Here is a 17,480-nt window from a genome sequence, read left to right on the forward strand (position 1 = left end):
TGCAGTGTGCCCCAGGGTCTGTGCTTGCCTTGGCAAGGGGAGGCTGACTAACACATGGTGTGCTTGTGCATAGAGGCCAGAGGCCAGCCTCTGTTGCTGCTCCTTAGGAACTGCCTATCCTGGTTTTGAACCAGTGTCTCTCCCTGGGGCTATAGCTGATGGACTGGGTCAGACTGGCTTGTCAGTAAGCCCTGGGGATCCATTTTTTTTTCTGCATTCTGAGTGTGGGATTACAAGCACATGTCACCCTGCTTTTTATGTGCATTGTGGGAGCTCAACTCATGTCCTCATGTTTGTGAGGTAAGCACCTTAGCCATTGGTCTTTATCCCTAGCCTCAGGAAACATGTTTTTAAGCAGAACTAGGAATCACTATAAGCAAATATTTTGTTTTGCGACAGGGCCTTACCATTTTCAGTGGGGCAGTCTCAAACTCGGGATCTTCCTGCCTCAGCCTACTCTGCTAAGATTAGAGGATTGTGACAGCACCAACAGCTTGGAAGCAAAAGTTCTAATTGGTTCCTATAATAATCTGAAAAAAGTCTGCACAAATGACAATACAGTGAACCTCTCTATCAAGAGTCATTGATCATATACTGTTATACGTATGTTTCTACCCCATATACATATATATTATGCATATATTGATCATATTTTTGAGATTCTATAAGTTAGTATAGAGCCTACAATATATATTTTCTTACGACTTCTTTCTGTATGTTGGAGAGGTGGTTCAGAGGCTCAGAGCACTTGTTGCAATTGCAAAGGACCAGGATTTGGGCCCCAGAATTTACATAGCAGCTTACAGTCATTGTGACTCTGGTTCTAGGGGATCCAATGGTATCGCTCTTCTGGTCTCTGCAGGCTCTTCACACATTACAGACACACATGTTGCAAGCGCGATTTCGATCACACACACATGCACACAATACATTTTAAAAATTATTTCTGTGTGTGTGTGCTTGTGTGTGTGTGTGTGTGTGTGTGTGTGCGCACGCGTGTGTGTCTAGTAGTTTGCTCTAGGCTGTATGTTAAGTGGCAAGTGGCAGAGTAAACTTTAGCCCCCCAATCGAAGACTCTTTTGCTTTCTTGCTGTGGTATTAAATTGTTGACCAGACTCTAAGATATAAACCATATCATGTTTTTGTTTGTTTTGTTTTTGTTGGTTGTTTGTTTGTTTTAGGTTGTTTTCTAAGAATCACTTGGTGCTCTTGGACAGAATGAAGATTTCTGAAATCTGGGGTGAGGGTTGTGAAGTTCTACACAACACTCCCCCGGGATCAACACTAAGATGTGGAATTAAATTAAACCCACTCAAAGAAGAACAAGCATGTTACTTGTTCAGAGCTTGCTTGGCAAGAAGGCCAATCACCATCACTCGTCCTTCCCAGAGGCTCAAAGCAGGGACATGAGAAGCGTGGATAAAAATAGAAGAAAAAGAAGAGGAAAAAGCAAGGGGGAGGGGAGAGTAGTAGCCTCCACCTCTGCTACCCCAGATATCTGATTGGAGGCTATTGGCTGGGAAAGCCGGGGGTGGGCTACAAACAGAGTGATCGTTTTTTGGCATATTTATACTTCCCTGGTTGGTCCTGAAGAGGAAGTGGGGGTAGAAACCCAAGTTGGCTTCCTGGTTGTTCTGGTGCAATTTCAACACAGGTTGTGGCTTGGCTTTCGGCGCTTAGGAGTTTCAGCGTTCTCCCATCATGTAAGGTATGGCCATTACGTATCTGTCTACTTACTCTTTTCTTTTCAACACTACTTTAAGAACAACCTTAGCTCTCCGGTCCTGGTTTGCCGCGACCTCCTTCCAGTAAGCTCCCTGACAGCCATGGACCATCTTTCAAACCTAATTACCTTTTCCCGGACTTTATGAGGTGCTCGGAAGTTATTCAAAATCTTGCGGCTAAAAACATTTGATACTAGCTTTTGTTGCAATAAGAAAGTGGACTTTCTGGTGTGGCACAATGGACATCACCAGAAGGCTGGAGCTTGCCCCTTTTAGCTGCTTGTGTTCTACAACAGTAACTCGAGAATCTTAGGTGCCTGGATTCAGCCTTGACCTAGGCTACCCCCACTTTCCCTGGAAGCTTCCAGGTTAACTCCTAGTGTGCTTAAGCAGCCCCAAAGCTCCTTCCTGCGCGCTCTGCTGGAGGCAGCATGGAGTTTATGGGAAAGCAGCTACTTGTGGCATTTGAAGGCAGCCCTAATAGAAGACCGTAGTTTCGCCTTCTTCTCTCGGCACTTTCTCTCTCCCCGCACGCCAAGGGCCAGGGCCGGCAAGAGGACAGAGAAGGTAAGGGTACACACTCCCCTCCGGCGTTGGCTGGGGACTCCGGCTTTCTCCTAGCAGGCAGTGCGATGGGCGTGCGCGCGCGAGAGGAGCGGGGCTGACCGTGGACGCGGCCCACCTGCTGCGGGAGCCCACGCTGCGGCGCCCGGGCTGCGGGGGGCTGCGGGCGGAGGCGGGAAGCCGCGGGCCACCGAAGCCGGAGCGGCTCGTGGGCTGGAGCTGCGCTAGCAGGCGGCCTCCGCCGCGCCCCGCCGCGCGCTACCAAAGATGGTCAGAGGGTCGGGAGGCGCCCCCGCCCCCGCCCCCGCCGGCCGCTAGTCCGGAGTCTGCGTTCCGCGCCGCCAGCGAGGTAGGTCGGAGCCCGGCGGCCCGGGGCCGGCCAGAGAGGCGAACGGGCAGCGCGGGAGACGAGGCCCCGCCACCCCCAGCCCACGCGCGCCGGGGCGCAGACAATGGCCGTGCGGTGCGGGCCCAGTGGCGAGGGCGGGCGCGTGGGTGCCGCGGGGCCGTCCACACCTGCGCACCCGGCCGGGCAGAGGCCGCGGGCATCGGCCAACGGCGGCGCGCGACGCCCGGGAGCCGAACCCCCGCGCCGGGCCCCGGGGCGGGGCGCTCTCCCGGCGGGAACGCCGGCCGGGCCCAGGCGCTAGCGCGGGCTGCAGAAGCTAGCTCGGGCCCGGCCGCTCTTGTGCTGTCAGCAAGCTGCAGAGCGCAGGGATCCCTTTTCTGAGATTCTCTCCATCTTGGTGGCATCTCAGTGTGAATTGAAATCGAGGGGGGAGGGGGAGAACCAACAACGGCGAATTGGGGCCGGGCTGCGGCGGGGTGACCCCCTCGGACACTTGGCCTGGGGACTCTCAGGAACTGCCAGACTGGGACAGTGCAGATACTGGGTGGCTGGGGGTAGTAAGCTAGGATCTCTCAACAAATGGATAACTGGAAAAAAAAAATCCTCATTTAGTTAATCTGATTTTAAATAGACCATCGTATAAATAGTTCAGCGCATTTTGCATATGGTGTTTGGGCATCTGATTTTAGTCTAGTTTTGGAATATGCCTGATGCCATCCATGTCTGGTGATCGGAATTTTTAACATTAATTATTAGAGTTAATACACAAAGCTGAAAACGTGTTTGTATTTTTTGCAGCATGGCTCTAAAAGGACAAGAAGATTACATTTTTCATTTCAAGGATTCGTCGCATCCAGTGGATTTTCTGGATGCATTCAGAACGTTTTACATGGATGGACTATTTACTGATATTACCCTTCAGTGTCCTTCAGGCATAATCTTCCATTGTCACCGAGCTGTTTTAGCTGCCTGCAGCAATTATTTTAAGGCAATGTTCACAGCTGACATGAAAGAAAAATTTAAAAGTAAAATAAAACTGTCGGGCATCCACCATGATATTTTGGAAGGCCTTGTAAATTATGCATATACTTCTCAAATTGAAATTACTAAGAGAAATGTACAGAGCCTTCTTGAAGCAGCGGATCTGCTGCAGTTTCTTTCTGTAAAGAAGGCGTGTGAGCAGTTTCTGGTCAGGCACCTGGACATTGATAACTGTATCGGGATGCACTCTTTTGCAGAATTCCATGTGTGCTCAGAACTAGAGAAGGAATCCCGCAGGATCCTCTGCTCCAGGTTTAAGGAAGTTTGGCAGCAAGAAGAATTTCTGGAAATCAGCCTTGAAAAGTTTCTCTTTATCTTGTCCAGAAAGAATCTGAGTGTCTGGAAGGAAGAGGCTATCTTAGAGCCGGTCATTAAGTGGACTGCTCACGATGTAGAGAATCGAATCGAATGCATCTACAACCTGCTAAGCTATATCAACATAGACATAGACCCAGTGTACTTAAAGACGGCTCTAGGCCTTCAAAGAAGCTGCCTGCTAACTGAAAATAAGATACGTTCCCTAATATACAATGCCTTGAATCCCATGCATAAAGAGATTTCCCAGAGGTCCACAGCCACCATGTATATCATTGGAGGCTACTACTGGCATCCTTTATCAGAGGTCCACATATGGGACCCTTTGACAAATGTTTGGATTCAGGGAGCAGAAATACCAGATTATACCAGGGAGAGTTACGGTGTTACCTGCTTAGGACCTAACATTTATGTGACTGGCGGGTACAGGACAGATAATATAGATGCTCTTGACACAGTGTGGATCTATAACAGTGAGGGAGATGAGTGGACAGAAGGCCTGCCCATGCTCAATGCCAGGTATTACCACTGTGCAGTCACCTTGGGGGGCTGTGTCTACGCACTAGGTGGTTACAGGAAAGGGGCTCCTGCCGAAGAGGCCGAGTTCTATGATCCTCTGAAAGAGAAGTGGCTTCCTATCGCAAACATGATTAAAGGTGAGTGTAGCTTTTACTTGTCCTGCATTTTTACATGCCTGAGCTTAGGTTGGCAATCTTCTTCGCTCTTTGAGAAGTAATTCTTTAGGAAGAATGTTTCATACTGAAATATTCTTGAGGATCTACAGTAGATTAGATGAGTGATTCAGCCCAGGGTGATTCTCCTAGAAACAGTACAGAACCCAACCTGTCTGGACGTTAAAGCAAGTTCTACAAAACACTCAGTCAGTAGAGTGCATGGCTTCCACACCTAAGCTGTGTTCCTTCACCAGCACCATATGAACTGGGCTTGTGGCTCACGCCCATGATTATGACAGTCAGAAGTTTGAGGTCATTCTTGGCTACATAGGTAGTTCAAGGCCAGCCTGGGCTATGTAAGACTCCATCTTTAAAATTTGTTAACTAAATGGAATAAAGTGTTTTAATATTTTTAAAAAGAATACCGGGGAGTAGAGGCCCTTGGTCTTGCAAAGATCATATGCCCCAGTATAGGGGAATGCCAGGGCCAGGAAGCGGGAGTGGGTGGGTTGAGGAGCAGGGTGGAGGGAGGGTATAGGGGACTTTTAGGATAACATTTGAAATGTAAATGAAGAAAATATCTAATAAAAAAAAAAGAATACTGTTCAAGTTAGAACAGAAAGCTAATTTGTGTAAGGAAATAGTATAATTCACTCTCCCCTATACAGCCTTCTTTATCTTACCTCAAGTCTTAATGTATACCTGCCTTAGAGATTGGCCTGGTTAGTTTTGTTAATTTATGGTTTTGTTTTAAACATTTGCTCTAAAAACCTTTTCAACTTTGATTTGTTTCTGTTGTTTTGTTTGAATTTTTGTTGTTGTTGTTGTTGTTCTTTTTGTTTTTGTTTTTGTTTTTTTTGTTTTGAGATCTCACTATGTAGCCATGCTGTCCTGGAACTTGCTATGTAGACCAAGCTGGCCTCAAATTCAGAGAGCTCTGCCTGTGTCTGCTTCCTGAGTGCTGAAATTAAAGGTGTGCACCCCCACACTTGGCTTCCGTGTGCCTTTTCATATCCAGCTTTTCCCGCTTGCAGAATACACTGATCAGCGCTATGAGGCCTCTTACTAAGACTTTGGACGGCTAGTCCCTTCGGAATATAACGCTGATTCTCCCCAGAACTAGAGACATAATCTGCCTGTGCTTTGGTGATGCGGGCTTCTCTCAAAATCAAGGGCAGAGACGGGGTCGTCGTCTTGCTGCCTGTGGCCCACAGAGCCAAGCATAGTGAGTCTCAGTGTTTGCTGCATAAACAGTGCATTTGTTGAGATTATCTAGCCTTGCCCTTCTTCCCTTCAGCTGGAAAAAAAAAAATCAACTAGGATCTTCTTTTACTGCACTTAAGCTTCAGTGCTTGGGGGTTCATTTAAAAAACCAAAAAAACAGCTGGTAAGTTTTTATCAAAGTGGTGTCATTTTGTCCCAAATGTTTCTTCCCAGGCCTTTCTGTTTCTTTTTTAACACTAGTGAGGGTGTGGGAATGTGACCTGGACTGGAGATCTGACCTGCAGTGAGCCTTGGATGACAGAGAAGCCGGAAGCTTAGCGGCAGATGGTCTTACAGTCACACAATGCTCTGCAGCCAAGCTGCCTGGGTCTCAGCTCTGACTTTCTCTGCCAAACTTGGGCAAATGATTCAAGCCCTCTGCCCAGGCTTTTGTTTTGTTTTGTTTTGTTTTTTAATTCCAGCTTTTGATAGCTGGGGGTCTTGTGAAGACTAAAGGGCTGTGTGCTTATAACACCAGAGCCAAGTGTGGGACTCAGGGAGCCGCTGAGTATGTGGTTGGGTGAGAGGGTGGGAGAAGGTAGCAGAGAGCCTGTTGCTGTCTAGGTTTTGGCTTTGCCTGAACCTGACCATGGCTTCCTGATTCAGAGGCTGGTCCTGAGTGCTCTGACTCCTTCCCCATAGAAGAAACAAGTCAAGTTCAAATACTTGAGCAGCGTTTGTAAGCCTGAAGGTGCTGCTGCTTTTATCTCTCAATGATAACAGTGCCACTGATTTTATAGATAATACATCCTGGGCAGGAGAGATGGCTCAGCGGTTAAGAGCACTGACTGCCCTTCCAAAGGTTCTGAGTTCAATTCCCAGCAACCTCATGGTGGCTCACAACCATCTGTAATGGGGTCTGATGCCCTCTTCTGGTGTGAGTGAAGACAGTTACAGTGTACTCACATACATCAAATAAATAAATATTTTTTAAAAAAAAAGAACTCAATGTAAACAGGGATATGGATAATGCATCCTTGAGGATAGAAATTGCTCTATTGAAAATTTCAAGAGTTATATTTGAAACTGTTTTCTGGGGGATGGAGTTGGGTACCAACTCCGGGTAGCTGCTGGGAAAGAAAGCCCTATGCTTTTATATTTCCCTTGGTGGTATGGGAAGGCTCCATACTCTGCCAACACTACCCACGTGACAGCTGGTTTTGAATTCACAGAAATCCTTTATTTTATTTTGTTTTGTTTTACTTTATTTTATTTTATTTTTTGAGACAATGCCTTGCTATGTATCCTAGGCTGGCCTCAAACTCATAGTCTTCCCACTTTAGCCTCCCAGATCCTGAGATTAGAAGCGTGAGTCACTAACCAGGGGAGAGGTATATTGCTTTCATTTGAAAGTTCTGATTCTTGTTTCTATCTAGCTAACCCAGAGGAGCGTACCACTTAGTGCCACTTTGTGCAAATTTGATGTATACTATTCTGATGGGATAGACTTATACTAAAATTAGAATTTCCCATTTTCCAGTAGAAAGAATATAATGTTATGTTTCCTCAATTGATGTTATTTGCATTGTGAAGTGAAGTAACATATTTTCTAGTAACGTAACTCCATTTGATTATCATCAAATTTCAATTTCATTTCCCTTGGGGGAGGATATTCAGGGATATGATGTACAGAAAAGAAATAAGCCCTTGCTTGGCCTCTTTGAAACTACAGAGTCTTTCTTTTTCATCATAATGACTTTTTTAGTTTTACATAACAACACATTCTTACTTTGAAGTAGATATCAACAAGGAGATTAAACTGCACTGAAAGACTTAAAACTGCACATTTTCAACTAAGACGAGCCTCCCTTCATACCTGGCCGAACCTGTTTTCTCCTCCTCACTTTTCTGTGGCCTCAGAGTCTCCCAGTTTTCCCAGTTCAAGACTTCAGAACCAGCCGGGTTTGTTTTGTCATCGAAGCCTATCTGTTTGACCCATCTTTCACCTCTGCCCTTCTGTTCACACCCAAAGCTCCTTCTAAGTCGGGCCCTTGATAATCCTGAGGTGATTCTGTCCCTACATCTCTCTGAGTCCTCTCCTTCATTTTTTAGTCCCTTCCTGCCCCCGTTTATAAGCTTGAAATGTCCTGAGGAACAAAGCCCAGGCACTCGGCTGCAACTTAAATGCCATCCTGAATTCTCATATGACGACTCCCATTGTGCTAGCCTGCACGGCATTGTCCAGTAAGCCTCTGAAGCTCTCCCCTGCTTAGAGCAGCTTCTCCTCTGCTTGCCAGAGTCCTAACAACCAGGCCCCGGGGGAGCAAATTGTGTCACCTTGCTGTGATTTCTCCAGTTAAAAGCAATATCTCTTTGATCTGAGCAATCATGTTAGCATCTCTCTCTCTCTTTTTCTTTATAGTATTTTTTCCCTTTCCTGTTACTCTTTTCTAGTTATTCTAGGTGTTCAAAGAGCACACAGAGCCATTAGGTTCAGTCTTTGACCTCGCAGCATCTACCACAATGCTTTGCCCCTACCACCCATAACAACAAAACAGTAACGGGTCGGTACTCATTTCCGGAAAGCATGAACAATCTAAGATGTGACTTTAATTGACATACAGGTGTGGGAAATGCTACTGCCTGTGTCCTACATGAAGTCATCTATGTCATTGGTGGCCACTGTGGCTACAGAGGAAGCTGCACCTATGACAAGGTGCAGAGCTACAATTCAGACATCAACGAATGGAGCCTTATTACTGCGAGCCCACACCCAGGTAACAAGAATCCTATTTTAGTATCTAACTGTTGTCATTAGGATAGTTGGGGCAGGGCACAGAGATTAAAGGTGGGCGAGTGTTCCTTCTCTTTTAGAAGCATGCTCACTCTGGAATTCAAGGACTGTTAAACACCCGTTCCTAGATATGCAGAACTCTACATGTGTGTTACCTTAACAGTCATAAAGAAAAGTGTTGTCTATCAAAGAAATACCCTGCTTCTCTGGTGTGTGTGTGTCTGTGTGTGTCTGTGTCTGTGTCTGTGTATGAATGTGTGTAGGCTAGAAGATGATGTCAGGTGTATTCCTCAGTTACCTCACCATCTTATTTTTTCAGACAGGTCTCTTTGAACCTGGAACTTACCTATTTGCCTAGTCTGGCTGTCTAGCAAGCTCCTAAGGTCATCATATCCCCACACTTTCATTGCTGGGATTATAGGCATGCATTGTTGAGCCCAGCATCTTTTTTTTAATATTTATTTATTTATTAGATGTAAGTACACTGCAGCTGTCTTCAGACACACCAGTCAGATCTCCTTAAGGATGGTTGTGAGCCACCATGTGGTTGCTGGGACTTGAACTCAGGACCTTCAGAAGAGCAGTCGGGTGCTCTTACCCGCTGAGCCATCTCACCAGCCCCTGAGCCCAGCATCTTAAGTGAGTGATGGAGACCTAAGCTCGGGTCCTCAGGCTTATGTGGCAAACACTTTATCAGCTGAGCTGTCTCCTTGGCCCCCTTTAGCTCTCTTTTACTCTTAGCCTATCATACAAGGTTGGGAGTGATAAGAGCATGCACTTAGCATGGGTTAGGCCCTGGGTTCAGCTCCATTGAGAGAGTGAGTAGTCTAGGCTTTTACAGTTATACCATATGTTTGAGTGTTTGCGTTTGGATAAGTTCATATCATGCCACCCTATTACTTTGAGTCGTTTCCTGCAGAGCATCAGGATATTAGTGGGTCACTAGAGAGGGGAATTAAAGTCTGCATGCTTGAGATATGTGTGACTAACAGCAAGAGTTAACATCCTTGAGTGCACCCTATGCAGGTTAGGGCTTGACTAAGCACTTTACATGCAACATCATCCTTAGTTCTCACTGACGTTCTGTGTATAGGTATTGTTACCACTGATTTGCACATTTGAAAATGCAGGGGCCGTAACTTAGAAAAGATGAGTGACCTTTCCAAAACACACAGTTTGAAAATGACGACCCAGGATCCACAGTCTGTCTGTCTTGATTCCATATCTGGGATGTGACCACTAAGCTGCCTGCTTCTGCTTACTGGAGCAGCCTCTCTTGCTCTCAGCCCACGTAGCTGCTTCCACCTTGTGCGTCTGTCTCATCTCTGCTGTGTCTGGTGCTATGTCTCTAGAGGTTGCTAACGCCTTCACGCTGGAGGAGAATCAGCTGCAGGCTGCTCTGGCCCTGAAAACGTAGATGGTGTAGACACTGGTCTTAGTAGTCCAGTCCTGTCGTCTAGTCTAGATAACACTCCTATCACTTTCTGTTGCAATCAACAAAGTTATTGGAAAGTAATAATAGTATTTCATGCTGCACAAGCTAGTGTTTACTTGGTATTAGCTAGGTAGAGTATTCCAATAATTTTACATGTCTTTTTTTTTTAAGAGTTTAGACTGCAGTTTCTTTTTTTTTTTTTTAATTTTTATTAGGTATTTTCCTCGTTTACATTTCCAATGCTATCCCAAAAGTCCCCCATACCCACCCACAATTTTACATGTCTTAACCTGTTTAATTTTGTCTCTTTACAATACTGCAATGAAATACCTGAGGCATCTAACTTGGTTGGAAAAGATTTATAGTCCACAGTGTGGAGATTCTTTTCCAAGACTGGTCTGCTCTCTGAGGAGAGCAGCAAATGATGATGCCAATAGCATGTGTGAAAGCTGTGGTCACCTCAGCAGACACTGAGGAAGAAGAGAGAGGGACCGGCCAGACCTACACAGAACTTTTCAGGGGCCTCCCACAATGCCCCACCTTTTTATGATCCATACTACCTCCTAATATCAATAACCCGTGGACAAAGTCTTTATATATAGTCTGTTGGGGAACACTACCCATATTTAAACCATGACACTATGAATGTATTTACTTGCTGTGTTTGGGTGTGGTGTGCATGCTTGTACATGAGGATATGTTGTACCCACTGTGCACAGGCACACAGAACACTCACATGAAGGCCTGAGATGGATATCATCTCCTTGGATGCTCTTCACCTTATATATTGAACTAGGGTCTCCCGGGAACCCAGAGCTCACTGCCTGGATTAGTCTGGCTTACCCTGAGGTTCCTCTTCTCTCTGCCCCCTGAAGTGGGATTACGCCCACTCTGCAGTACATGGGTTCTAGAAATCTGAACTCTGGACCTCATATGGCAAGCATTTTACCCGCTGAGCCATCTCCCCAGCTACGTTGCTGTATTTAAACGTTATAGTAATCCTGTGAGCTAGGGAGGTGTTGTTAATTGGTTTATCAGGTATTTGAAGTGATGACATTAAATACATCGTTCAAGATCAGCCATCTAACGTTTGTTAGAAGTGAGGTTTAACAGGTAACCTGCCTGGCCCGGGCTCTTCAGTGTTTTCCCATCTGAACCCAGTGTTAAAACCTGGGTTCCATATTACTCTGCTTATTTTGTACTCACATTATCTTTCCAACTAAATCCAATACATGAAAAATCAGATTTATGGGCTGGAGAGATGGCTCAGTGGTTAAGAGCACTGTCTGCTCTTCCAGTGGTCTTGAGTTCAATTCCCAGCAACCACATGGTGGCATACAACCATCTATAATGGGATCCAATGCCCTCTTCTGATGTGTCTGAAGACAGCGACAGTGTACTCATCATATAAATAAAATAAAGAAATACATTAAAAATTTAAAAAAAAATCAGATCTATAGTTTAGAAAAATAGAATGAATAGCACCAACAAACAATTAGAAAACAGTTATTTACATTAATATTTTAATATGTATTATACAAGGGGATCGCTTTAAAATAAGTGTTCTGGGCCTAGAGAGACGGCTCAGAGGTTAAGAGCACTTGCTGCTCTTGCAGAGGACATAGGTTTAGTTCCCAGTACTTACATAGTGGGTCATTAGTCTAGTTCTGGCCTTTGTGGACACCAGGCATGCACAAGATCCACATATGTACACATATGAAGGCATTTACACATAAACATAAAATAAAAAATAATTAAAAAGTAAGTGTCCCACAAAGTCTATAAGTTGTATCTGGTTATTGGCTACTTGAAAAAAAGTCTAAAAGACAATGTTTCTTATAGGCCTAGTGTTAGAAGGCACAAAAATTTGAAAATCTGCCCCCCAAAAAGTATAGTATAAATCAAAAGAAACACACAGTTGTAGTTGTGAAGTTTTTGGGTTTTTTTTTTTTTTAAGATTTATTTACTTACTTTATGTATATAAGTATACCATTGCTCTCTTCAGACACACCAGAAGAGGGCATCAGATCCCATTACAGATGGTTGTGAGCCACCATGTGGTTGCTGGGAATTGAACTCAGGACCTGTGGAAGAGTAGTCGGTGCTCTTAACCGCTGAGCCTCTGAGCAGAGTGCTCAAAGGGAGCACGGACTCACTGCCAATACTCCTGGAGCGGTAATGACAGCCAAGGAGCAGCTGTCCTGTCAGATGAGGTCTGTGTTCTCCACCTCATTGCTTCCAAATCAGGTCACACCCCAGATCAAAGGACTTGTGTACTGCTTTTCTTATCCTGGCTTGCTTTATATCACGGTGCCTTGAGGAGCCAACCGAAGGAGAGCTAAACCAAAAGCACAGTCTAGGGGAGGTAGGCCCCTCTGGAGGAGACCGCCAGCCACGGGGCCCAGCAGCCCAAAGCACATAACTGCTGAGGGACACCTTTCTTTTTCTTTTTCTTTTTCTTTTTTTTTTTTTTTGGTTTTGGTTTTGGTTTTGGTTTTTTCGAGACAGGGTTTCTCAGTATAGCTCTGTCCTGGAACTCACTTTGTAGACCAGGCTGGCCTCGAACTCAGAAATCCTCCTGCCTCTGCCTCCTAAGTGCTGGGATTAAAGGTGTGCACCACCACGCCCGGAGAGGGACACCTTTCAAGATGGCTGAGTATGATAGCTGTAGGCCTTGGTAACATTTGTGTATGTTTTTCTCACCGGTTTCCCTGACCAGCTGGGCAATGTGAGTGATGCTAGCCAGGCCGGCCTCTGAAGCAAAAGTAGTGACTGAGACATCAGGTAGTCTGTCCTTGGTCACAAGGTTGCTGAGATCTTGAGAACTCTACACCGGTTCCCTAGTTTAATGTCCTGTCAATAGACACTACTGCTACCGTCGGGAAAGTTGGTAGTTGTCAAGAATGAAGACAGATTCAGTGACAAGCTCCATGTGGCAGGCAGTTCTCAAAGAGATGCTGGTGTGAGGGGTGGCTTTCTTCTTGCTACTGTGTGTAGGCAGTAATGATGATGATCCCCTGAGGGCTAATGGCCATGCAGCAGGAACAGGTCACCTGAGTCAGATGGCAGGGACTGGATTTTAAGGACAGCAGAGCATGACAGAAACAAAATGTCACCATGTGCCTACTTTTTTGTTCCAAGTAGCAGAGCTATTGTACCCATGGTATGGTAGCCCTTTTGCTATCGGAATTAAGGTTTTGTTCTTTTCTTTTCCTTACATAAAGAATATGGACTGTGCTCAGTTCCATTTGAAAACAAGCTCTACCTAGTCGGCGGACAGACCACGATCACAGAGTGCTATGACCCGGAACAGAACGAGTGGAGAGAGACGGCGCCTATGATGGAAAGGAGGATGGAGTGTGGGGCTGTCATCATGAATGGATGCATCTACGTAACCGGGGGCTACTCCTACTCAAAGGGGACGTATCTGCAGAGTATCGAGAAATACGATCCAGATCTTAATAAGTGGGAAATAGTGGGCAATCTCCCGAGTGCCATGCGGTCTCATGGATGCGTTTGTGTGTATAATGTCTGAGTCCACAGGACTAACCAGGTCCTCACTAGGAATGTAGTCAAGAGTGCAGAGTCTATGGTGCCTTGGTATTGTGTTTTGGCACATGCTAGGGCACTGGAAATTTTTAATTCTAACCCTGCACCATTCTCAGACCCAGTAATTAATGGGAATAACAAAAGAAAAATGTGATGTGTGTTTAACAGTTCAGTTAGGAGAGTTAACCCCTCCTAGAATCTCTGCTTTTTAAAGGTAGAATGGTGTATTTGACGCTTGGTAAAGGTGAAAAGTCTTTGTAGTGAATCTTTTCTTCCTGGTAGCATCAGCACTGGGTATAGGTCAAAATCATTCATTCTGAGTTATAAAATGTCTGTTAAAAGTCTGATGGGCATGGTACACATGCCTTTAATCCCAGAACTTGGGAGGCAGAGGCAGGCAGATCTCTGAATTGAAGGACATCAAGACCAGCCTGGTCTACATAGCAACTTCCAGGCCAGCCAAAGCTACATTGAGAACCTGCCTTTAAAAGTCTATGATGTGCTGTGTATGTTACAGGTCTCTAGCTGGCAGGGATCTGAAATGTAAAGAGGGAACCTTCTCTACCTCTACAAAACAGCACTTTAAAAGTTTCCCTTTAGAATTAGTTAGAACGTGGATTTACTCACAGTCTCTTTCCTTTGTGGTGTATATGATTTATTGCTAATATTCATTATTTACTATCAGAGCTACACTAAACACTGTACAAGTGATTGTAACTGTTCAAAGAGTTTACAACTCAATTTAAAAGAATAGCAACTCTAAAAAGGACTGAGTCAACAGTCAAATATTTGCTGATGCTAAGGGCTGTTTTCATTTTTAGCTTGGGTATAAGTTGCTAGTTTAGGTTCTGGCTTAAGCATGTTGGCAAATCCTCTTTCTAGTTAGATGTCTGCGTAGACAATGGAATGCCAGGGCCAGAAAGCATGTAGAACAGCTGCTAGGCAGTGGAACACACATCAAAGAGAAAAATTTGCTTTTATTTGCCAGCTCTGCCACTAACCAGATTTTGTGACTTCAGTCTCTGAGTACATCTGCTTCTTCATCCATGTACACCGGAGACATGGATTTTTCTGTATCCAGAGCCGCTGGACCCTTTAAGCCAGATGAGGTCTGGGTGGCCTATGAGCCAGATATACCCTTTTCCTCTGTGTGCTTGCAGGGTCAGTCCCCAAATGTGCCATGACCTGAGAAAAGGGGGAAGCGCTGCTCAAGTCACTCATCTAAACGTGAGACTGTCTGCTCCACGCCAGGTTGGTTTTATTGTTTTGTTTTTAAAGAGAGAATACTTAATTTTTACTTTAAATAAAAACTACTTCTGACGGAAAAAAACTTTTAAGAAGACTATTTAATAATCCCTTCGGGTGGCTTTTTAAATAAATACAACCCTTTGGAGTTGCTATACGGTACTTTTTTATAAAGAGTCATAAAAGTGACTGTCCTGGGCTAGTGAGATGACTAGCAGGTGAGATTGCTTACCTCGCAGGCCCAAGAGCTGCATTTAACCCTGAGAGGAGAACATGGACTCCTGGGGGCTGTCCTCTGCCTTTCACATGTGTGCTGTGCTACATGTACACACACACACACACACACACACACACACGATGGAAGGAAATTCGATTTTTAAAGATGACTGTGTCCTTTGCCCTGTGAGCTGTCATTATTTTTAAAGAATGATGAAGGATGTAAATGCATGGGAATGTTTATGTCTGCATTGTAAACAATAGTCACAGTACAGAGAAGATCTTCATGTTAAAGAAAGTGTGCTAATGGAATAGTGAGGTGTGCCGCCATGGCAGTAACTGTTGGGAAGACTGTAGACGTACGATGTGTCTATGCTAAGCAAGCACGGTGCAAGCTAGTACTCACACTGTCACACCTTTACGCATGCGAAAGGTAATGTGCTAAATAACACAAGCTGTTAGTGTAAGGGGATGTGGAATGGTCTTAATGAATTTTTTTCTTTGTATTTTCAATAAAAATAAGTAAGTCACCGTACATGTGGTTAAGATGTCCTACATGTGAGCCAACTGGGTTGAAGCAGTCTAACAGTGAAATAAATTATATTGCACTAAAATCTGTAACTTTAATTGTAGGCTATTTTACTGTCTTCTCGAGAACGTTTGATAGTTAATCTGGGAAGATAATGCACTGCCCAGCAGTGGTTCACAGTTTGCTTTGGGGGTCAGCTGAGAACAACTGCAGCCGCTTTCCCATCCTGCACCAGCTCATCCGCATCCTGTGGATGCCTAACTGCACCCTCACAGGGATGTGTCCCTGTGTGTTTCGGCCACAGAGAAACCCGCTCTGCCAGAGCTAGAGAAGCTGGCATTTGTGAATTCACACTGAGGTCCAGGCCCTCGTCTTGACTTCAGTACTCTCAGTATCCGGTCACTTCATATGTGTGTGGTGTGTACAGTAGTGTCATTGTTTGTACCGAAAAAGCATCCTGGAGTTACTTGGCGAATCTTGAAAACTGTGTGGTGAGGACATTAATTACAGCTTTTTTAAAAAAAATCCTGCTTTTTGCTACTGATTTGCATGCAAAAGAAGGATTGAGAAAGTACACAAATTCCTGTCTGTTGTCACAACTTTTAAATTACTGCAGTATAAATCAAAATATGTATCTGATATTAAGTAATATTTAGGTCCGATGTGTCTGTCTGGTCTTTTTGTAATCTTGTTTTTTTGAGACAGGGTCTCACTACGTAACCCTGGCTGCCCTGGAGTTCACTGTGTAGACACAGCTGGCCTCCAGCTCACAGAGATCTGCCTGCCTCTGTCTCTCTGCGCGTGATGAAAGGCATGCGCCGCTGTGTGCTGGATTTAAAAGCCATTACTTGGGAAAGCAAATGCTATTTAGAAAACAAAGAAAATGGCAGAAATGATTTACCCATGACTTAAGCTTAGGTGACTTCATTCAATTTTTAAAAGTTGCCATTTTTCACAGGTTTATTTTCAGTCCTTTAGCTGAAACAGAAAGTGAACAACTAGGACACTTGGTGCTTAAAGGCATAGTAGCCTTTGTTTTCAAATCCATGTCAGTACGCCCTTACAAACTGAATGTTTGTGTTTCCCCAACATTTGAGTATTAAAGCTGTAGCCCTCAGTATACTTGAAACAGGACGGGCTGGAGATGGCTCAGTGGTTAAGAGCACTGACTGCCCTTCCAGAGGTCCTGAGTTCAAGTCCCAGCAACCACATGGTGGCTCACAACCATCTGTAATGTGATCCCATGCCCTCTTCTGGGGTGTCTGAAGATAGCTACAGTGTACTCATTTACATAAAATAAATAAAATCTTTTAAAAAAAAAGAAAGAAAAAGAAACAGGACAGATACCATGGAAGTAGTTAACATTGTGTGATATCCTGAATATAGGCCTTCATCCAGTAGGGAAAGTATCTTTGTAAGTCACCAGAAGACCTGCTTGCACATGCCTGCTCTCAGTCCCCCCTATTCCCTGTGTGTATGTGGTAGCCGCTTCTTTTTTTTTTTTTTTTTTTTTTTTTTTTTTTTTTTTTTAAAGATTTATCTATTACATGTAAGTACACTGTAGCTGTCTTCAGACACTCCAGAAGAGGGCGTCAGATCTCGTTGCAGATGGTTGTGAGCCACCATGTGGTTGCTGGGATTTGAACTCTGGACCTTCGGAAGAGCAGTCGGGTGCTCTTACCCACTGAGCCATCTCACCAGCCCTGGTAGCCGCTTCTTCCGTTCTTCAAACAGTACACCTTAAGTTGCCCAGCCTGTGGTGTGTTGCTATGGCAGCCTGAGCTGACTGATGCAGCTTACAAAGGAGAGTGTTCTGTGTATAATAGGGTAGAGAAGATCAGC

General features: G+C 44.8%; 1 protein-coding gene across 3 annotated transcripts; it reads left to right on the forward strand.

Annotated features, from left to right (window-relative positions):
* Positions 1–1,589: 1,589 nt before the first annotated feature.
* On the forward strand, positions 1,590–16,300 carry Klhl23 (kelch-like 23). Of its 3 annotated transcripts, none has more exons than NM_001360395.1 (4): positions 1,590–1,708; positions 3,436–4,649; positions 8,495–8,647; positions 13,324–16,300. In NM_001360395.1, the coding sequence occupies exons 2-4, from the start codon at positions 3,437–3,439 to the stop codon at positions 13,632–13,634; spliced, it is 1,677 nt and encodes a 558-aa protein (NP_001347324.1). In that variant the 5' UTR covers positions 1,590–1,708; position 3,436; the 3' UTR covers positions 13,635–16,300. The 3 variants fall into 3 exon arrangements, with proteins under 3 accessions (NP_001347324.1, NP_808452.2, NP_001347323.1); NM_177784.4 differs by lacking the exon at positions 1,590–1,708 and adding an exon at positions 2,019–2,291; NM_001360394.1 differs by lacking the exon at positions 1,590–1,708 and adding an exon at positions 2,490–2,637.
* Positions 16,301–17,480: the final 1,180 nt, after the last annotated feature.

The sequence above is a fragment of the Mus musculus genome, chromosome 2 (assembly GCF_000001635.26).
Source record: "Mus musculus strain C57BL/6J chromosome 2, GRCm38.p6 C57BL/6J".
NCBI lineage: Eukaryota > Metazoa > Chordata > Mammalia > Rodentia > Muridae > Mus > Mus musculus.